Source organism: Lampris incognitus, chromosome 9 (assembly GCF_029633865.1).
Source record: "Lampris incognitus isolate fLamInc1 chromosome 9, fLamInc1.hap2, whole genome shotgun sequence".
Lineage (NCBI taxonomy): Eukaryota > Metazoa > Chordata > Actinopteri > Lampriformes > Lampridae > Lampris > Lampris incognitus.
The window spans coordinates 53895631-53918431 of NC_079219.1; the positions used below are offsets into that span (position 1 = coordinate 53895631).

General features: G+C 49.0%; 1 protein-coding gene across 2 annotated transcripts; it reads left to right on the forward strand.

The window, feature by feature from the left end:
• Nucleotides 1–22606, forward strand: nradd (neurotrophin receptor associated death domain). 2 transcript variants are annotated; one of them, XM_056286729.1, is made up of 6 exons: nt 1–346; nt 10360–10492; nt 11874–12239; nt 15120–15336; nt 18827–18969; nt 20507–22606. In XM_056286729.1, the coding sequence occupies exons 1-6, from the start codon at nt 299–301 to the stop codon at nt 20818–20820; spliced, it is 1221 nt and encodes a 406-aa protein (XP_056142704.1). In that variant the 5' UTR covers nt 1–298; the 3' UTR covers nt 20821–22606. The 2 variants fall into 2 exon arrangements, with proteins under 2 accessions (XP_056142704.1, XP_056142703.1); XM_056286728.1 differs by lacking the exon at nt 1–346 and having other exon boundaries at nt 10067–10492.
• Nucleotides 22607–22801: the final 195 nt, after the last annotated feature.

Genomic DNA, 22801 nt, shown 5'->3' on the forward strand with positions numbered 1-22801 from the left:
GCCCGCCTCGGCTGCAGCTGCGGGATTAAAGCGATCCGAACCGCTTGGCTCTACGAGTGCGCGGAGGGTTTTGCTTTGCTGCAGGGGGAAGGTTGCTCCGCAGGACCCGGAGACTCGCCCGCGGAGACCTGGCTGCGGGTTCCATGGAGGAGGAGACGGTCTGAGGAGAGGCGTCCCGGTCGCTGCCCCCTCCTCGGTCCCGCGGCGTGAAGACGGGGATTTACTTCGCTCGCCCGCCCGCTTAGCCGGGGATCTTCGCCCACGACCCGAGGCGCCCTCCTGCGGACGCACCGGAGACATGAGCCCGCGCGCGGTCCGCGCGCTGCTGCCGCTGCTGCTGCTCACCGTGAGTCCCGCACGCGTCGCCTGCGACTCCCCCGGTTCGTCTCGCGCTGCACCCACGTAATGAGCGCGTTCACACCGGATGTTTGACTTTCCCTTTAGTTCCCCCTAGTCAGGAAAAAAGAGGTCCTCATAAAGATGTAAAAAAGAGTAGTTGGACCGGAAGAGAAGTTCTAGTAAACCGCGGCTGATGTTCTCAATGAAACGCGGCAGCAGAACCGAGCGGGGGATCGAACAACGTTGGTTTTGTGACACACGTCACCGAGTCACGTCTGCTGCGCTGTTGCGCGGCAAACTAGCTGCAAAGTAGACATCTAAAAGGGCGCTAATTGGTTTCACAAAAGGGTTTGATAAAACATGAAACATGTATCTCTTATCTTTGATCTCCTTTATCTTTGATCTCTTATCTTTGATCTCCTTTATCTTTGATCTCCTTTATCTTTGATCTCCTATCGCTCGCGTTGTTCTTCTGGTCTGGAGAGCCGACCGTCAGCGGGCCGGGGGAGGAAGCCCTCCTGTCAGGTCGCCCTCTTTCGGGGGGAGATGGGTATCTGGTGGCCGTCACGCCGTGTCATGGGGGCATATCGTCGGCAGGGCTTCCCGCAGAAAGGTGATCTGCCGTCTTCTTCTGTGGTGCCGCGCAGACACGCCGGCGCACGGTTTGCGCGCCGGACAGGTCCCGTCGTGTCTGGGTGCAGCTCGGTGAGCTTGGCTCACCTGGTGATTAAGCGCCACATTTGTCCGCAGCCAGTTTTGTGTTAACTTACAAAGGCTTTTACGTTGCTGCTGCCACATTTACTGCTCACGGCGACTCCTGGAAAAAAAGTGAGGTATAGTTTTAAGTATTGCTGGGGTCTGGATATCCGGAGCAAGGCAATTATCGTCATTTTCTTCCAGTTTGTGGTGGGAAGGGGGTTGTGTGTGTGTGTGTGTGTGTGCGTGCGTGCGTGTGTGTGTGCGCGCGCGCCTGTGCGTGTGTGTTGATGTGCTTTGTGTGTCTGCACGCGTGTGTGTGCATGCGTGTGTGTATGTGTGTCTGTGTGCATGTGTGTGCATGCGTGTGTGTCTGTGTGCGTGTGTTGATGTGTTTTTGTGTGTGTCCGTGTGCGTGCGTGCGTGCGTGCATGTGTGTTGATCTGAGCGTTTTTGTGTGTGCATGTGTTTTTGTGTGTCTGTGCGTGTGTGCATGTGTGTGTGTCTGCATGTGTGTTGATGTGAGTGTTTTGTGTGTCTGCGTGTGTTTTTAGAGTGCGTGCGTGCGTGCGTGCGTGTGTGCTGATGTGAGCGTTTGTGTGTGTGTGTTTACGTGAGTTTTTTCTGTGCGTGTGTTTTTAATTGCGTGCGTGCGTGTGTGTGTGTCTCTCTCTCTCTCTCTCTCTCTCTCTCTCTCTCTCTCTCTCTCTCTCTCTCTCTCTCTCTCGGTGGAGGCAAGGGGTGACCTTCTTACACAGTCATTTGAATTTCCATGTAGTAGTTAAGCAGATTTGTTTGGGGGTAGTCCAGAGGACCGGTTCAGGCTGTGGAAATGTGCTGGTCTCAGATGAGCATCTGCGATAAGGGTGTTGGCCATCAAGAGATTTCCCCAGCAATAAGAAATCCATTAAAGTAATCCATTACAGTCTGTAGAAGTTACATGCTGTAGTCCATTACAGTCTGTAGAAGTTACATGCTGTAGTCCATTACAGTCTGTAGAAGTTACGTGCTGTAATCCATTACAGTCTGTAGAAGTTACGTGCTGTAATCCATTACAGTCTGTAGAAGTTACGTGCTGTAATCCATTACAGTCTGTAGAAGTTACGTGCTGTAATCCATTACAGTCTGTAGAAGTTACATGCTGTAATCCATTACAGTCTGTAGAAGTTACATGCTGTAATCCATTACAGTCTGTAGAAGTTACATGCTGTAATCCATTACAGTCTAGAAGTTACATGCTGTAATCCATTACAGTCTGTAGAAGTTACATGCTGTAATCCATTACAGTCTGTAGAAGTTATGTGCTGTAGTCCATTACAGTCTGTAGAAGTTACATGCTGTAATCCATTACAGTCTGTAGAAGTTACGTGCTGTAATCCATTACAGTCTGTAGAAGTTACGTGCTGTAATCCATTACAGTCTGTAGAAGTTACATGCTGTAATCCATTACAGTCTGTAGAAGTTACGTGCTGTAGTCCATTACAGTCTGTAGAAGTTACGTGCTGTAGTCCATTACAGTCTGTAGAAGTCATTATAATGTAAGGTTCATATCCCACCACAAAAACACACAAAACAAACTCTGCACCCTTTCAGCTGAGTGCTTATGAAGACGCAGAGTGTCATGTAAGTTAGACTCAGCAGCAGCTGGTGTGTGTTGAGGCTGTGGTACTGGTTCTTTGTGGGGCTGTGGTACTGGTTCTTTGTGAGGCTGTGGTACTGGTTCTTTGTGAGGCTGTGGCACTGGTTCTTTGTGAGGCTGTGGTACTGGTTCTTTGCGAGGCTGTGGAACTGGTTCTTTGTGAGGCTATGGTGCTGGTTCTTTGTGGGGCTGTGGCGCTGGTTCTTTGTGGGGCTGTGGCGCTGGTTCTTTGTGAGACTGTGGCGCTGGTTCTTTGTGAGACTGGCGCTGGTTCTTTGTGAGGCTGTGGCGCTGGTTCTTTATGAAGCTGTGGTGCTGGTTCTTTGTGAGGCTGTGGTGCTGGTTCTTTGTGAGACTGGCGCTGGTTCTTTGTGAGGCTGTGGCGCTGGTTCTTTGTGAGGCTGTGGTGCTGGTTCTTTGTGAGGCTGTGGTGCTGGTTCTTTGTGAGGCTGTGGTGCTGGTTCTTTGTGAGGCTGTGGTGCTGGTTCTTTGTGAGACTGGCGCTGGTTCTTTGTGAGGCTGTGGCGCTGGGTGTGTGTCAGTGCAGATGGGCCATGCGGATCAGACTGCTGTCCTCACAGCTTGCTGGTGCCTCGGCCCGGCCCTGCCGGGAAGTGCTGGCGGTGATGCTCAGGCCTCTGTTATATTGCTATTACTACCGGGGTGTGAAGGTCAAGGGTCACCAAGACACACAGACACACACGCACAGATGGAGTGAGGGAGAGAGAGAGAGAGAGAGAGAGAGAGAGAGAGAGAGAGACACACACACACACACACACATACACACACACACACACACACACACACACACACGTCCTCCTGGGCTTTCGTGTGCTTATCATCACTCAGACTAGATTTAGTGTGGAAAGTCCAGGCTGCAGCCTGCACACATACATCACATCACAAGTGTTCTCACTTCAAAAAGGCACAGGAAGGCTTCAGGCACAGCGAGGGTTAAAACGAGACGAGAGTGTGTGTGTGTGTGTGTGTGTGTGTGTGTGTGTGTGTGTGTGTGTGTGTGTTGACTGAGTGACTCTGACAGCCGTGGGGTTGAGAGCCTCATCAGGAGGCTCCTTACTCAAAGCAGCGCTACTTGGTGGTCCCTCTGTTCTCGCTAGGGACTCCCTTTAGATTGCGACTCCTTCACCTAAATGGAGAGAGCAACTGCAGCCCCCCCCCACCCCCACCCCCACCCCCTCAGCCTCCTCCCCCTCCTCCCTTCTGCCCTTAGGGGGGGCAGATAAGATCTGAGTAAGTGCTCTGTGAAAGCAGCGCTTTTTCAGTTTTGCTGCCTCGGCACAGCGGCGTAATCCCGGGCACGCATGCCAAATTATTGAGCGGCTGAAAACTGCAAAGCAGCTTTTCATCTTCCTCTTCTTCACGCGTGTCAGCTTTTCATCTTCCTCTTCTTCACGCGTGTCAGCTTTTCATCTTCCTCTTCACGAGTGTCAGCTTTTCATCTTCCTCTTCTTCACGAGTGTCAGCTTTTCATCTTCCTCTTCTTCACGAGTGTCAGCTTTTCATCTTCCTCTTCTTCACGAGTGTCAGCTTTTCATCTTCCTCTTCTTCACGAGTATCAGCTTTTCATCTTCCTCTTCTTCACGAGTGTCAGCTCAGAGACCGAGCTGTTCCCCCCTTCCCTGCTGTGTCAGCTCGGAGTGGAGAAATAAAGCGGGGTGATGAGCTCCTTCCTTGAAAGGGATTAGAACCAGATAGGATAGACGAGTGTGCATGACACCGACTCCAACTCAGAAGCAGATGTCAAATGTCCTGCGACTGAGAGGGGGAGTCGTCACCTCACCCCTCGCCCGCACTCGGCCCACGCCGACTCACGCCCGCAGCGGCAGATCACGTTCAGGGAAAAGGGCTAAAACACAGATTTAAAAAAAAAAAAAAAGGGGGCCTTTAAACGATGTTTATGATTGTGGCGGCTCTTTCATATCAAATCAGATTTCAGTGGTTTGGCAGTGAAAGAATCAAACCGTCGACCAGGAAAGCAACACGAACCGCAAAACAAAACAGAGTCTTTCACACGGCGACCTTGTTCTCTTATATGGTAAAACCGTCCTGTTTCGGTTTCTGTTGCCGAGGCACCGAGAAGTGTTGGAACACATCCTCACTAACTCATCCATCACACTGCCTGCCTGTCTGTCTGCCTGCCTGCCTTTCTGCCTGCCTGTCTGCCTTTCTGCCTGCCTGCCTGTCTACCTGCCTGCCTGTCTGTCTATCTGCCTGTCTGTCTGTCTGTCTGTCTGTCTGCCTGTCTGTCTGTCTGTCTGCCTGCCTTTCTGCCTGCCTTCCTGTCTGGGTGCCTGCCTTCCTGTTTGTCTGCCTGCCTGCCTGCCTGCCTGCCTGTCTGTCTGTCTGCCTGCCTGTCTGTTTGCCCGCCTGCCTGCCTGCCTGCCTGCCTGCCTGCCTGCCTGTCTGTCTGCCTGCCTTCCTGTCTGTCTGTCTGTCTGCCTGCCTGTCTGTCTCTGCCTGTGTTTGGACAGTCCAGTATTGCAGTTTAACCTCACTGATATGTTGTATGATGCAGTAATTATGCATCTTAACAGAGATAATAAATGATCAGCTGGACAGAATCAGAGTTCAGAATCATTCGCACGTGACATCAGGATCAGGGTTAGCTGGGTCGGGACGCACCACCCTGCTTAACACCACCAGGTTAGCTGGATCGGGGGGTGCACCGCCCTGCTGAACACCACCAGGTTAGCTGGGTCGGGGTGCACCACCCTGCTTAACCAAACCAGGTTAGCTGGATCGGGATGCACCACCCTGCTGAACACCACCAGGTTAGCTGGGTCGGGGCGCACCACCCTGCTTAACCAAACCAGGTTAGCTGGATCGGGGGGTGCACCGCCCTGCTGAACACCACCAGGTTAGCTGGGTCGGGGTGCACCACCCTGCTTAACACCATCAGGTTAGCTGGGTCGGGGGGTGCACCGCCCTGCTGAACACCACCAGGTTAGCTGGGTAGGGGCGCACCGCCCTGCTGAACACCACCAGGTTAGCTGGGTCGGGATGCACCACCCTGCTGAACACCACCAGGTTAGCTGGGTCGGGGCGCACCACCCTGCTTAACACCACCAGGTTAGCTAGGTCGGGACGCACCGCCCTGCTTAACACCACCAACAACATGGAATACAGGCGGAAACAGAACACGGTGGCGGCCATCTTGAATGTAGTCTCTCCGTCCCGGGGGGAGGGGCAGGGGGCGGGGCTTCTGTCACCGTCTGAGTGTTGATTTCCACGCTCAGTCAAGTCAAGTTTATTTGTGTAGCCCAATATCACAAATTACAGCTTTGCCTCAAGGGGCTTTACAGCAACACAACATCCTGTTTACTTGGCACAGCCCACCACCATGATCCCCCCCCCCACACACACACACAGGTTCGAGAGCACAGACACACTTACTGACCCATTAACATATCTACTCGCTTATTTGCAGCTCTTTGTTTCTCTTTACGTCACTGTCGGTAAATTCTTCAGTTAAGCTATAAAGCTGCATTCCGAAGCGCGCGTGTCAGGAAGTTATTTCATGCAAATGAGCGTCACGCCTCACAGCGGGGGGGGGAGGTGGTGCGTGAATGGTTGGCTGTGTGCGGAAATGTAGCGTGCAAGTAGCGAGACGTTCGCGCTGTCCAGCTGCGCATGTTGTGCCGTTGCTCGAGCCCTCGTTAGGCGGATGTGCCGGGTGACCGCTCGCGCTGTTGTACTCCGTGGTGATGACTCGATTCCACTGCGATTTGTAAATTTCTTTTATTGGGTTTTTAAAGACAAAATATAACAAACCAGAACAGAGGGGGCCTATAACAGCCCCCCCTCCCAACAACACGACCCCCCTGAAATAAACAAATAAATACAAATAAAAATAAAAAATACAGACATCAGGGGGAAAAGAGAAAAGAAAAAAAGGGGGGGAGGTACAGACGAGCAAAAGTAAACGAGGCTTGGTCTAAATGAATATAAATGAGAAATTAAAATTAAGGTCATTTCACTCCAATTTGGACAATATTTGCTCTTAACTTTGACTGGAAAGTCAGGAGTGAAAGGGAACCCAGATAGCAACATTGCTGTGGCCCGGACCCGTCCCACACCCGGCACTTCATCTGGCCCCACATACCGCATGGAATGATGGCCCTTGGGCGGTCCGCTCCAGTTTGCCAGCTCTGGGCCAGAACCAAGCCATAGCAATGCCGCATGTGCCACATATTTACCAAAGGTGGCCCATATTTGCTTTGTGATATTTGGGCCGTATCACCATTTACCACACGGGCCACTTCAGGGTCACATCCAGATCACATGTTGCCCAGAGCACCGCGTCTTTGCCAAAAGAGGCCCACATTTGATTTGGCATGTTTGGGCCATATTTGCTGTTATACATGTGGGCCACTTCAGGCTCACATCCATGTTGTCAGGGCCAGAAGGCCATCAGTGCCGCATCACTGCCTGAAGTGGCCCACATCCGGATGCTATCTGGGGAAGATGTGGCGTGCAGCGAAACTCTGGATGGAGGCCCGTTACGGCTAACCGCCTAACCCACCAGCATGCCTCCGATATAAGGGCACTCTGGTGGAAACCGGTGGGATAAAGGTGAGGCTTTAGTAGCTTCTGTCCTGAACAGAACTGTCCCTCAAAAACCAGACCTGCAGAGCTAGACCAAACAGGACCGGAGCAGACGGGACCCAGACCGGCTCTGTGAAATGACAGAGGGCCTGCAGCTGCACAGCCAAAACTAAACAGTGCCGCTGCCACCAGATATGTAGCAGCGCGTGAAGACGGAGCTAAGAGGTTAGCTTGTGTTAGCTGAGGACCTCCATCTGTCATGAGGAGTGGGCTAGTCAGGGCTGCCCAGATGCTTCCCAGTGCTCGCTTATTACAGGCCAGGGCCCGGTCACAGTTTGCCAGCTCCAAGTATCCTACTGGTTTAATGCCTTTCTGGAAACCCAACCCCCCCCCCCCACACACACACACACCACCACCACCACAGCAACCCCTAATGCCTCTGATCTGGGTTCTGTGGCCGATCTCCAGATATTATCTGGCTCCTCTGTAAGCGCTGCAGTAAAAGTGACTGTTGTTTTTGGAATGAGACTAGCCCCATTTTCAAAAGCTGCGTATCAGCGTGGTGGAAAGATTTGGAATGTTCTGTGACTGGGGAATGGCATTGTGTGTGTGTGTGTGTGTGTGTGTGTGTGTGTGTGTTCATGTAGGTGTATGCACTGTGTGTAGTGTATACACTGTGTGTAGTGTTTGATTATTTTGTGTGTTCATGTATGTGTGTGTGCGTGTGTGCGTGCGTGGGATATTTGTATGTGTGGTGTTTGTGTGTATGTGTCAGATGTGTTGTGTATCAATGTGTATTTGTTTTGTGATGGTGTGTGTGTGTGCGCCCGCTGTATATGTGTGCATGTGTGTGTATGTGCATGATGGACAGGTGTTTATCTATGTGTGGTGTGTGGTTATAGGTGTGTGTGTGTGTGTGTGTGTGTTGTGTGGTTATAGGTGTGTGTGTGTGTGTGAGTGATTGCTGTGTGTGTGTGTGTGTGTGTGTGTGAGTGATTGCAGTGAGTGTGTGTGTGTGTGTGACTGATTGCAGTTTGTGTGTGTGTGTGTGTGTGTGGTGTGTGTGTGTGGTTATAGGTGTGTATATGTATGTGTGTGTGTGTGAGTGTGTGTGAGTGATTGCAGTTTGTGTGTGTGTGTGTGGTGTGTGTGTGTGGTTATAGGTGTGTATATGTATGTGTGTGTGTGTGTGAGTGTGTGTGTGTGTGTGAGTGATTGCAGTGTGTGTGTGTGGTGTGTGTGGTTATAGGTTTGTATATGTATGTGTGTGTGTGTGTGTGTGTGTGTGTGTGTGTGTGTGTGTGTGTGTGTGTGTGGTTATAGGTGTGTGTGTGTGTGTGTGTGTGTGTGTGTGTGTGTGTGAGTCATTGCAATGTGTGTGTGTGGTTATAGGTGTGTGTATATGTGTGTGTGGTGTGTGTGTGGTTATAGGTGTATGTATGTGTGTGTGTGTGTGTGTGTGTGTGTGTGTGTGTGTGGTTATAGGTGTGTGTGTGTGTGTGTGGTTATAAGTGTGTATATGTGTGTGTGTGTGTGTATGGTTATAGGTGTGTGTGTGTGTGTGTGTGTGTGTGTGTGTGTGTGACGGCAGTGGGCTCTTTGTCAGAGGCTCCACAGGTTCTCACACGCTGTCTGTGTTGCTTGGCAGACTTCAGAGACAGAGGGAGACACCGGCGGGCTGTTTAGATGTTACTCTCCCCCTTGTGGGAGGTCAGTTGTTAAACATCTGTTTGCTTGTGTCAGTCGCCCCAAAACCCCCGACCCCCCCCCTCCCACCACCACCACCCCCCACCCACCCTCCACCCCTCCAGGCGGAGTGGGACAGTCTTGCCCTGGACGTGTGCATGTTTAAGATGCCCCAGTTTAGGGCCTGGAGAAGGGGAGGGGCGCGCCACACCGACCCTCACCACAGACACACCTGCGGGGGCCGGGGGAGGGGGAGAGGGGGAGGGGAGGTGGGGGGGACTTCAAAGGGCCCCCCGCCTCCCCTCACCGCGCCTCACCCAAACAGACGCTCGCATGCTGAGCAGGCCCGGCGAACTGACACCCTCGCCTCGGGCTGCAACCGTCTCCTTTTATGCCCCCCTCCATTTCTAAAGCGCGGGAGATACGCACGTATACGCATACCGATATCACCCACCCCCACCCCCACCCACCCTCACCCCCCACACAGAGTGTGGATTACAGTGTCACTCGCGCTGACTTGGAACGAGCCGAAGTGTTAGACAGGGTGGTGGGTGGCGGCGAGGGCTCTTTCTACCTCTTCCTTCCTCTCCCTCTGTGAGTGTTTTCCTTCACCCCCCCCTTCATGTCTCATTCTTTCCACTGGTCCAAAGCCATCTGATTAAAGCCAGCCACTCCTGTTCGGCACCGGCTCCGCTGCACGAGCCCTCAGGAATGTCTGATCTTTCCCTCATGTCTCAACTTAAACCGCCTCCGCCGCGTTACCGGCGCGAGCAGATAAGCCCCCGCCGCGCGCTCGCCCGGGCTGGAAACCCGGCCCGCTTTCCAGAGATAAGAGGGCCCCTTGTCTTTCTTTTCTGCTTTTTTGGGTTTTTTTTTTTTTTTACATTTTTTGTGTTTTTATTTTCAGCGGCGACAGGGCGGGGATGCGTTTGATTCGCTTGCCGCATGTGGTCCGAGCCATGTGAGAAAGAAAAGCACCCTGACAAAGCCCCGCCCCCCCCCCGGGGGGCTGTTGCCTCATCCCGCCGCTTGATATAAACCGCCGTCCCGGAATGAAAGGCTTAGGCCTCGCATGTAAACACTGGGATCTGATTATTCCCCTTTTCAAATGGAGGAAGCGTCACAACGGTCCAGCTCAATAGACAGCAGATGCCCCGGATGATGTCAGACGGGAACTTTGATGACTCAAGGAAACAAAAAAGCGAAGTGAAAATATGAGCATCCGAGTAAACATTTTAAAACGGGGGGGGTACCGAACCCCCAAAAAAAAGAAAAAGTATTTCAAATCAAATCGAGGATTCTCCCTCTTGCAGAGCTCCGATGCCGTATCGTGGACACGTCTGACCCGAAATGGAGACTTCATCAGAGTTATTTTGCTTTCTAATTTTATTTTTCTTTTTTTTCTCTCCCACCAAACGACCGACCCGCTGCAGGCTGCTGTCGGGGAGGCCTGCGTCAGCGGTCGCTTCACAGACTCGGGGCAGTGCTGCAGCCTGTGTCCTGCCGGCTTCGGTGTGGAGGCGGAATGTGGACAAGAAGACACCAAGTGCATGGAGTGTCCAAAGGGTGAGTACTCATGATGCAGTGATACTGTACTAGTACACTGTACTAGTACACTGTGTACTAGTACACTGTACTGGTGCAGAGTATATCGTACCTGCCTTTTCATCATCTCTGTCATCTGCCTCTCACTGAACATCGCTTCCAAACAGGGCCGGGCAACCATATCGATATTAAATCGATATCGTTGGGGCGCCCAGGTAGCGTGGCGGTCTGTTCTGTTGCCTACCAACACGGGGATCGCCGGTTCGAATCCCCGGCTTGGTCGGGCGTCCCTACAGACACAATTGGCCGTGTCTGCAGGGGGGAAGCCGGATGTGGGTATGTGTCCTGGTCGCTGCACTAGCGCCTCCTCTGGTCGGTTGGGGCGCCTGTTCGGGGGGGGGGGATAGCGTGATCCTCCCACGCGCTACGTCCCCCCTGGTGAAACTCCTCACTGTCAGGTGAAAAGAAGCAGCTGGCGACTCCACATGTATGGGAGGAGGCATGTGGTAGTCTGCAGCCCTCCCCGGATCGGCAGAGGGGGTGGAGCAGCGACCGGGACGGCTCGGAAGAGTGGGGTAACTGGCCAAATACAATTTGGGAGAAAAAATCAATATGGTGATATAAGACTAGATATCATCTGGGATGGCGGCTGTCTTATATGGTGACATGACCCACTAAGTATTTTCTCTTCCCGGTTTTGAAGGCTGCATTACAGTAAAGAGATGCAGTTTTCTGAACTTATCAGACTGTTCTAGCTTCTATTATGTGTCTGTACCTGTTTGGACGTCGTATCCGCATCACTAATGAGCGTTTATCAGAAATGCCATTGTGTAAATATTTTGTGAGAGCACCAATAGTCATCTCCAAAATATCGTCCAAATATTGATATCGAAGTATTCAGTCAAAAATATTGTGAGATTTGATTTTGTTCATATTGCTCAGCCCTATTGGCAAAGAGGCCGGGGGATTTAAGATCAAGCTTTCGTTCTAAATACACCTTCGTTTTTAATTACAGACAGAGAGAGAATGTTAATTTGGCTAGCGGGATAGAGATCATGCTGGCTAGCAGGATCCAGCCAAATGTCAAGCCGATTTAATGCAAATTTTTTGAAAGGTTTGAAAAAACAAAATCCAATGACAAAAGCGTTTTCAGGGCAATATCCCTTGCTGCGGGACTATGTTGTCATACGCTCTAGAGTCTTAGAGGAAACCAGGAAAGGGGTTTCCATCACACAATAGCCTCATCGACAAGTCAACTTTGCCGCCGCAGTCATGCATAAAAATCTCAAGGAGCGATTTTCACTTCCGCTCAGAAATGAAACGTCAAAGCTCATAAAAACAGTTCGATGGAAGAGCAGCTAGCATCTCCACAGCATCTTCATTTATCTCTTTGTTTCCCCAGGGACGTACTCTTCGTCTGAGGACCTCTCCCAGTGTCTCCCCTGCGCCCGCTGCTCGCCGGGCGTCCTTGAGCTCGCCGCCTGCTCTGCAACTGTGAACACGCAGTGCGACTGTGGTGAGGACTCTTACGTTTGGCAGGATGTCGGAAGCACAGACGGCCTCTGTGCGCCGTGCTCCGTCTGTGGGAGGGGCAAGGGCGTTGCCCGCCAGTGCGGGCCCCTGGGAAACACGCTGTGTCTAGACTGCGGCCCTGGCACTTTCTCCGAGGAGCGCCGCCACACCAAAGCCTGCCAGAAATGCTCCCAGTGCTCCGCCAGCGAGGTCGAGATCAGACCCTGCCAGCCCAACTCCGACACTCTCTGCATGGGTGAGTCTTATGCAAGCGCTCGTGGGAGGGTAAAAGAAGATCAAAGGCTAATTACTAATGGTAATTACAGGAAATTGTGCCCTAAGACCAAATCAGGGATGGCCAGGGAACAATCTACCCGCAAATGTTGTTACTTGGCTATGTTGAGTACTGGATTCTGATTGGTCCATTAAAGGATTCTGCAGTCAGTTATTTCTAAATAGCGGACCGTTGTCAAGACTCATCACCGGTCTTGTTTTGTGCCAAATTAATGCGCCTCATGAAGCCTTTGTAGGCTAATGCTAGCAAGCCAATTACACAGAAAGAAGTCTGGTTAGAATAATTTTAAATTATAATTTTCTGTTAACTCATTGACTTCCTTCGTAGGGTAAAGCCCTGTAATAAGCAGGATAATCCACTCCGAGGCGCTCTTCTGTTGAAAATCGATTACCTCCTTTGCACGTTGGGGGGGGTTCTTCGTCTCCTTATCGGTCGTTGTTTTTCAATAGAAGACCACCTTCTCCTGGATTATACCTTACTTTACTGTTATGTAAAGCCACCACAATCCTGAAATTGTATAAGCAAACAAATGTCCTCTGTAGTACTTTCTACCGCTGGCATATTTAAGACGATAGCTAATCCACAAATATACAAATCAGGAACAATTTCTGACTTGCTCATTTTAACTGGTACTGTGCAGGACTCTCCCTGGAAACATCAGACTGAGCATAATGTTTTGCATCTTAACTATAGCGGCTGAATGCAGCAGCACAGGGCAGGAAGTGGAAACTTCGAAGAAGAAGCGACGTCTCCATAGATAAGCAGACAAAACTCATAAAGGACCTTTACCAGCAGATAGTACAACGTCACTAGCTAAAACCCAGGTTAAAATGGCAACCTCAAAGATTCTCATTTAAATAAAGGCCTGTTAAGTTGGAATCTTACACCGAATGAGGGGACACAATGATAATCCAATCTATTGGCCGCTGATGAAAGCCCTGCATTTGCATTAATATGAGGATTGTCTGTGACGACAGTCACATCAAAAACCCAAGCGTTGCACAGGAAGTGACATGTTTTACATCACCCAGCAGTGACAGGTCCATTAGAGGGGCTAGGTGGAACAAATGCTCTGTGTGCCGGTGCTGTGGTGGACAAAATAGTTATTGGTTCCTAGGAAGTGTACGCCAAAAAATGCTGCAGCTGGAATCTTCCAGATTGCCACTTTAAATCATCATACTTTGTCCTCTTCAACCCTCCCACCCTTTTTCTCCCTAATTGTACTTGGCCAATTACCCTACTCTTCTAAGCCCTCCCAGTCGCTGCTCCACCCCCTCTGCTGATCCGGGGAGGGCTGCAGACTACCTACCACATGCCTCCTCCCATATATGTGGAGTCGCTAGCCGTTACTTTTCACCTGACAGTGAGGAGTTTCCCCAGGGGGACGTAGCACGTAGGGGAATCATGCTATTCCCCCCAGTCCCTCTCCCCCGAACAGGTGCCCTGACCGACCAGAGGAGGCGCTAGTGCAGCGACCAGGACACATACCCACATCCGGCTTTCCACCCGCAGACACCGCCAGTTGTATCTGTAGGGACGCCCGACCAAGCCGGAGGTAACACGGGGGACTCGAACTGGAGATCCCATGTTAGTAGGGAACGGAATAGACCGCTACACTACCCGGACGCCCTTCAAATCTCATTTTGTATGGATCTGTGGCATTTATGATGGTCAGATGCCAGTACATTTACAAGTATCTCCATAGCGTCAGTAAGTTAAGCGAAACTGACGCTCTTCAGGGTTGTAGTTAACCAGGCTGATAAAGCTAAATGGATCACGCCAATTATTCCAGTGTTGTTAAACTTAGTTTTTGTGTGTTTACGCCAGTGATTTGGAGTTGTATGTGGACCAGCCAACTAGTACAGTAAGTGTTCATTATTTCATGTAAATCAAACAAGGAAGTTGTTTATCAACAACAGGTCAGATAAAAACAATCTGCAGACTATTATGCCCATGTTTTCCTCACATCTTGAGCCTACTACACATGTCGTATCCGTGGGGCAAACAAGGTTTTCCAAAGTAAAGCAGTTTAGCGCTGGCCTCATAAACCAGGTCTTTTGCAGGTGGTCTCGCCTGGAAGACTAGTTAAGCTCCATCAAATGTTGATTATCTGCTCATTAATTTGAGAGGATATCCATTTTGGAATCCCCAGAACTCATGCGAGTACGAAAAAGTTGTAGAGGATAGACCAGAGATTTTGAAGGGGTAGGTAGAGGTGGAGGAATGAAGGTGGGGGTCCTCAGGGAATGCTGAGACATGTGGCCAACACCTGCACCCACACCTCATTTCAACACTCGGAGTCCGGAAACACGAGTAGCAAGAGAACAAGCCACTTAAGGGCTGTAGTCTAATGTGTATGAGCTTGACAGGTCTTTAGGCTAACTGCCCTCTGAACCCGAGGGCCAAAGGGAGGCTTTTCGACCCTGACTTCTCATCAGTTTGCCCCCAAATGTCCCTCCTGCACTCCAGGAGTACGGTCATCTGTACACATTTTGGGGCCACTCTGTCATGACCCCTCGACCCTGTGGAGGTCTGCACAGTACCGTGGGCTGTTTGATCCTTAAATAGCCATGCCGCAGGATGGAGAATGGGGCAGGGCAGGGTTTTAAAACCCCAGGGGATCTGGACTGAGGATCTGACATTGCCCTTACATCAGGCGTGCAGGCTTCAGTGGAATTATTTCTGGCTGTAATTTATGCTGTCCAAGTATGTTTATGATGCACATGTGTGCCTAAGAATTGATAGTTCAGTAACATGCCTTATTCCCCCACCCTCCCTCTCTCTCGCTCTCTTTCTCTCTCTTGCACCCTCCTGTCCCTCACTATCTCTATATCTCTATAGATAAGAAGCTGCACATCTTATCTCCTCCCGCCGATTCTGATGGTTCTCGTGTGACCCCTCGTGTGACTGAGGTAAATGAGGAAGGGGAGGTGAGTCCTGCCCCGGGAAGCCCGAAGTTCACCCCCCAGGATGAAGATGGCAGCAGCAACATCCTGGCCTACGTGTCTGTTCTGGCTGCTGTGGTTTTAGGTTTGCTACTCTACGTTGCCTACAAGTGGTGAGTTCTCAAACAGAAATGCTCTAAAGCAGTGATCCAGGATTCAATTTCCTGCAGGTTTTCTTTGTAACCCTTAATGGGAAGGCGTTCTTGTGGTTGCTCAACCAGTCAGCACTTGATTATGTCAGATTTGGCAAAAACTAATATGATTAATCAATTAATTGAAGCAATGATTAATAGATTGTTAATGAAAATAATCATCAGTTGCAGCCCTACATAATATATGACCAAAGGTAAAGTTATCCAGTCAAATGTGATTGTGCCGCAGTGCCAGCTGTGTGTTTCAATTGTTCGTTATTTGACCGCTCCAAAACATGATGCCCCTTTGTACTTTTCCTGCCAACAACTCAGCTGGTCCATAGAGAGATCAACATATAAGTACAGGGCGTTGTTACCATGACGACATGCTAATTAGGCCTATAACTGGCACGCCAGGTGAACATGATTGGCCAGGAATCTTCGGGGACAAAGGACTGGAGTTAAAGACCACTGCCCTAAAGCCCTTTTGGAGGTCTCCGTAGGAGAAATATCTATATTGGAATAGGATATTTTTTTCAACCATTACACAGTGACTATATTCAAAGAATAGAGCATTAAGAATTTAACAGTCTGAAAAAAACAAACTAACATAACAATAATAATAAGCTTAATTAAGGGCGCCTTTCATGACACTCAAGGTCACCTTACATCAAATACAATAAAACAAAGTAGCACAAAACATTAGTGCAATCAACAATAAAACACACAGTACGCAATAGAGCATATATCGGAAGGAGTTAAAAATAAATATGAATTTGATGCTGTTAATGCTGTTAAAGTGAGTATGCTAGTTTAAAAAGGTGGGTTTTAAGAGCAGTTTGGAATTCTGCAGTGGAGTCCAGTAAGAGAATGGGACGGGGAATGGAGGTCCAGAGTTTGGGTGCAGCATAGGAGAAAGCCCTGTCACCCATTGTGCTGAGGTTGATGGCTTGATACCCAATTGCCCCTCGGGGATGAATAAAGTATCCTGATTCTGATTCTGATTGTAGTGTCAATAGGCTTGAGGGTGAAGACCGCCAGGAGCGAGGTGGAGTGTAAGTCTGAAGGAGGTCTGTGAGTTAAGCAGGGGATAGATTATGAAGAGCTTTGAATATTAATAATGAAATTTTAAAATTAAGCCATTGTGACAAAGGAAGCCAGCGTAATTGAATCAGCAGGGGAGAGACATGATCAGTGGACTTTTAATGTGAGGGATGGCATGGTGGCCCAGTGGTTAGCACTGTTGCCTCACAGCAAGAAGGTCCTGGGTTCAAACCCCAGGCCTTCCCAGGTCCTTTCTGTGTGGAGTTTGTACGTTCTCCCCGTGTCTGCGTGGGTTTCCTCCGGGTGCTCCGGTTTCCTCCCACTATCAAAAAGACATGCATTTAGGGTTAATACTCCTGCCTGTGCCCCTGAGCAAGGCAATGGAAAGAAGAACTGGAGTTGGTCCCTGGGTGCTGCAGCTGCCCACTACTCCTATACAATAGGATGGTTTAAATGCAGAGAACACATTCATTTTAAGAATACAATTCATTGTAAGAATACAATGACAAAATAAAGTGTCGTTCTTTCGTTCTTCTTAATAATCTGTGCTGAAGAATTCCGGATGAGTTGAAGTCGATGAATAAATTTGTTGGGGATGACTGCCAGGATCGCACTGCAGTAGTCAATGCATGATGTGACCAAAGCATTGACTAAGACTTCCATGGAGTGTTATGTTAAAGCAGGGCGTAGTCTGCAGATGTTTCACAGATGGAAAAATGCAATCTGGGAGACATTGTTTATATAACTGGAAAAGGGAAGGGTACTATCTAGGATAACACCAAGGCTCTTATCCTGAGAGGAGACAGGTATGGTGGCTCCAGCAATGGGGAGTGAGCAAATATTAGTTTTTGAGAGTGTAGATTTAGTGCTAATGAGGAGTAGCTCAGTTTTGCTACTGTTGAATTTCAGAAAGATGTTGATCAACTATATCTGTATATCATGGAGATGAGCTGTGAGGGTACTGGAGGGGAGAGTGGAAGTGGGCTTAGTGGACACATAAAGCTGTGTATCATCAACATAGCAGTGGAAATTGATACCATAGTGCCAGAAGATGTTGCCAAGAGGGAGGAGGTAAATAAAACAGGAGGGGCCCCAACACTGAACCCTATTGAACTCCATGAGGAACTATCAAACTTTCTGACCGGTAAATCTGAAGTTTTAAAGAATGTGTCCTGTCAGTAAGGTAGGAAGGAAACGACTGATACAGTGTCTTTATGCATGCTCAATAATCCAGGTAAGAAAATCAAAGAAAGTTCAGTCAGTTCATCTGGATACAATAAATGTTGTTTCCAGATGAACTGATTCAACTTTGTTTGACTGATACACAGTGCCCCCAACTCCAATGCTCGCCAGGCGATCCATGAGCAGCTGATGGGGTATAGTATCAAAGGCTGCGGTAAGGTCAAGGAGGATGAGGATAGAGAGTAGACCGGGGTCAGCTGCACGAAGGAGGTCATTGGTGATCTTAACCAGGGCTGTTTCTGTGCTATGTTTGGGACAAAAGCCAGATTGGAATTGTTCAAAGAGATCATTTTTATCAAGGTAGATCTGGAGTTGAGATGCAACTGCCCTCCCAAGGATTTTGGAGATGAATGGTAAATTGGAAATAGGCCAGTAGTCGTTTTGGTCATTAGAGTCTAAATTAGGTTTTTTTTTCAGAGTTGGTCTGATTAGGGCAACCTTCTGTGAAGGAGGCACTGTACCAGTGCACAGAGGGGAGATGATGATGGAGGTTATCGGGGAGATGATAGAGGGCAGGCATGTTTTAATAAGGGATGTGGGAATTGGATCCAGGTGACATGTGGAGTTGTTAGACTTAGTAACAAGTTCAAAAACGTGATTTTCAGTGGGAAGACTGAAGTCACATTGGACAGTAGATGTGCACGGTTTCATGGCGCTTGCTGATGGTAAGTCAGTCTGCATTAAGTTAGCAGAGGCTAGCTACTCATGAATGGTACTAATTTTGAAGTGGAAAACTTCAGAAAAGCAGAGCATTGTTCATTAGAAAGGTTACCGTTCATATTGTTTTCAGGTGGATTTAGTAACCTTTTAACTGAGGAGAAGAGAGTTGCAGTATTCCCTTCAAGTGTACTGATGATATTTGCACAATAGGATGTTTTAGCTGTTGAAGAAGCATTTTTGTAATGGAGTACATGATCCGAATACATTTTGTTTGGCTGTCACCTGGAAACAGATGGTTTAAATCTCTCAGCATGCAGAGATGAAAGATAGTCCACCCATACTTTTTTGTCCAATATCAACAATTTCCATGAGACCAGAACTGACTTCACATAGTCGCGTGGGTTTAAATGACTTCACCCTACTTGGGAAACAAAGAAACCCTCCCATTTCATCTTCTTTTTCCTGGGATGAAAAATGATCTACTGCTTGTAGTTGAGCTGACATTATGATCCTCTGTTCTCCTCAGCTGGACATCGTGTAAACAGAAGAGGGCTCTGTCCAAGGCCCGAGCTGCTGAGCTGGGAGCATCTCCAGAGGGAGAGAAGCTCCACAGTGACAGTGGTGTTTTCCTTGACTCTCACAGCCTGCAGGACAGCCAGCCAAGTAAAGGTACACCAGACTGATTCCCATATTTTTTTAAACAACCCACTGAGCACTAGACCAAAGAGGGAGGGATAGAGAGGTCTGATGACAACACAGTCTATTCAAAATGGCATGCTATGCGCTTACACAGCCCACACAATAAAACATCTGCCCACTGTGGGGCGATATGGTCACTTGTGATTGGTGGCAATTACCCCAGCTCCAGCCATGAGCCTATCAAAACACTTAGCTTGTTAAAGCAACAAATACCCACCTATGTTATGGAAAATAGCCTAGCGGCAGAGACCGAATTAGTAGAATATTATTTACAGAATGATTCTAACCGGACATTTAAACATCCCTTCGATCCTTCTGACCGAACCCTAACAATATATCTGAAAACCGGACAGTCCAGTCAAAAAATTGGCAACCCTAACTAGGCCCGATTTCAGACTATCGGCTACGTGTTAGCTCTCATCTATCTTCGAATATATCCAGCTAAATGTAGCCCACTTATAGACCAAAGTGTTAAAATAGATATTACATATTATCTACTACTACTTTCGGCTGCCCCCGTTAGGGGGCGCCACAGCGGATCATCCGTTTCCATCTCTTCCTGTCCTCTGCATCTTCCTCTGTCACACCAGCCACCTGCATGTCCTCTCTCACCACATCCATAAACCTCCTCTTTGGCCTTCCTCTTCTCCTCTTCCCTGGCAGCTCCATATTCAGCATCCTTTCCCCAATATACCCAGCATCTTTGTCTCCAGACCGTCCAACCTGAGCTGTCCCTCTAATATACTCGTTCCTTCGTCACTCCCAATGAAAATCTTAGCATCTTCAACTCTGCCACCTCCAGCTCCGCCTTCTGTCTCATCAGTGCCACCATCTCCAGACCATATAACATAGCTAGTCACACAACCATCTTGTAAACCTTCCCTTTAACTCTTGCTGGTACCCTTCTGTTGCAAAGCACTCCTGACACTCTTCTCCACCCGCTCCACCCTGCTTGTGCTCTCTTCTTCACCTCTCTTCTGCACTCCCCGTTACTTTGGACAGTTGACCCCAAGTATTTAAACTCATACACCTTCGTCACCTCTACTCCTTGCATCCTCACCCTTCCACTGTCCTCCCTTCAGATATTACATATTATCATATTGCATACCTTCCCTTCAGATATTACACATTATACATCGCACAAATAACTTTAACCGTCTAAGATACACAATGCAAGTCAACACGTTGACCTAGGACATTGCTTTTGTTTTAGTGGTGGCTATTTAGCTCTCCAGCTAAGTGGTTTAGATGTCTTCCTTCTACTTTTCAACCAATTTCAGCCCAGTTTTCGATGGGCTAGACCCCATTTTTAGCAGGTGCTTACCATTTGGGCATCTTGTAAGAACGCACCACCATGCCAGAGCTTAATAAACCTCAAACTTTGACACTTTTTTAGGCTTCAGCAGTGGCGGTCTGACACACAACGTGTTTGATTATTTAACACCCACAGTCTCTTTCTTTTTCTCAAACACTGACAATTGATGGGCGACTTTATGCAATTCTACAGGAAGTAAGAGGGACAGTAAGATGGATGGCCGTCTGTACATCAACCTGCCGCCCCACAGACAGGAAGAGGTGGAGCGTCTCCTGCAGGAGGGAGGGGGCCGGGGGTGGAGGCAGCTGGGCGCGGCACTGGGCTACGAGCCTGAACAACTGGACCTGTTTGGGCGTGGAGAGGCCCCCACTCACACACTGCTCTCCAACTGGGCCCAGCGAGAGGGCTCCTCGCTGGGCCCGCTCTGCTCGGCGCTGGACCGCATTGAGAGGCCCGACGTAATATCAGTTATTACCAACCCCTCGCAGGGCATTTCTGTCGTGTGAGGGCTCCTCAGCCGTACTCCTGTGAGGCAGAAAGGCTGAAGAGAGGATGGTGAAAACTCACACATCAAGTCCTCATCGGAACGACTACGGAGGCACTTCAACAACTTAAGTGTCGCCCAAACTTCAAGGTGGGCCAACAGGAGAAGTTGGCTATCTTTCAAACTCGGTTTGGTATCTTAGCCCATAGGGGGAGCACTCTGCAAAACATCCCCCTACACATCCCAACACAGACGCTTCAGTTCACCGTTTGCAAAATTTCAGTTTCAATTTTACCACCTGCCTCTGCAAATTCTCAAGGGAGGCAGTTGTTTGCTCAGGATAACTGGCAAATGTTCTTTTGCAAATGATCCATGACACTACCTCTGTTGCGGACGGTTCAGTTGCAGCCCTGCATCTCTGCCGTCGAGGCTTGCCTCATATAGGCTGAGATATCTAATGCTAATCACCGCGCTAGTCAGAGAGCCTCCGTAACGGACTTCGTGTATTCAGCTTTCGAGCAGAGAAGGAGAAAAATGTGGGATTTTACGGCTTATTTTCCTGTGCTGATTTATATCATAAATGGCTGACAGCGATTCAACTAAGTGAAAACACATTCTTCTACGATGTGTTAAAGTGGATTGGCGAACCGCTGCTCACCAATGGAAGCGGTCCAAAATGATCAAACCTCATCATTTAACCACTACCCCACTTCCACCGCGAGACGAAACGAGAGGCAATGTCTTCCAAATGTATTTCGTATCGCCCCGAAAGTATCCCAATCTTGGCCTGAGCCTGAAAATAAAGACTTACAATCCGTTGTCCCATCGATCTAGGACAAGCACCCTCACCGAAACCTGACTGGCCTTCGCCGTTGTCAGGCGGGCATTGCCCATCGTTTAATCGCACCCCGTTAAACCCCCCCACGGACACCCCGACAGCAACTTCAGGAATCCCGCAGCCACACCTTTCTCTCCCCTTATCTCAGCACTACTCGGACTTCATTTCACCGCACTCGCCTCCAAGCTGCGAAGGAAGCAGTTAAGCATCCCGGGGACAACCGAGACCGCCGAATTATCTTCTGCTGGCGCAAGAGGTTGCCAATTTCTTTCTCCGAGAACAGATGTTATGCGGAGACAGGGACTCCTCGTTCTACATTTTGCTTCACTTTCTGTTGTGTCTTTTTCCCCCACCTTTTATTTTTCTGCTTTAACTTGTCATCCATTAGCTCAAAGCCTGGTGTTGACTTGCCCCCGGGGCGTGTGCGACATGCCAGTGATGGCTTCAGGTGGAAAACCAGCAAACAACAAGGCGACCAGACATGGCAGCGGAGTATAGTTCCTCCTAACACCTGTTGATATGATCGTAACACTCTTAAATAACAATTTTTTTGATGGCGCTGAGATGTAAAACAAAAAAAAGACCATTTATGAACGGTGAGGCCGCAGAAAGCGAATAACTGACTCTAAAGGAATTCGTCTCCATGCTTTGGGGCTTTGCATGGATCCAATATACACACTTAGACTGAACTGAGACTCAGATGAGAACTGAGGACGTTTCAGCATTTACACTTTGCATCATTTCTTTCCATTTTATTTACTTGTTATCGTTTCAATAGCCCCCCCCCCCCCGCCACGTGCACGAAAGCTGTGCCGCTGTCCACGCAGGACTGTTTCTGCATGAAAATGACCCCACTAGAAGCATCCTGCTGGGTCAGACACACGGTCTTGTAACAACAATCATGTATGGTTTTGTCTATATTTCTAAAATAGTGTCTCATCTTTTGTTTGGAATGTATTTCTCTTATTAAATAACGACAACTTTGTGTTAAAAGTGTTCTTTTATCCTGTCGTAATGAAATGTCCTTTTGCTCTCCACGCCGCACGGTGTGTTTGTATGTGTACGTATAAAATATATACGTACGTAACTATTATCACTCTGCTAACTGGTTCAAAATCTCAGATCAGGTCTCGCAGTAGATTTTAAATCGGAGGGAGTTCGTTTT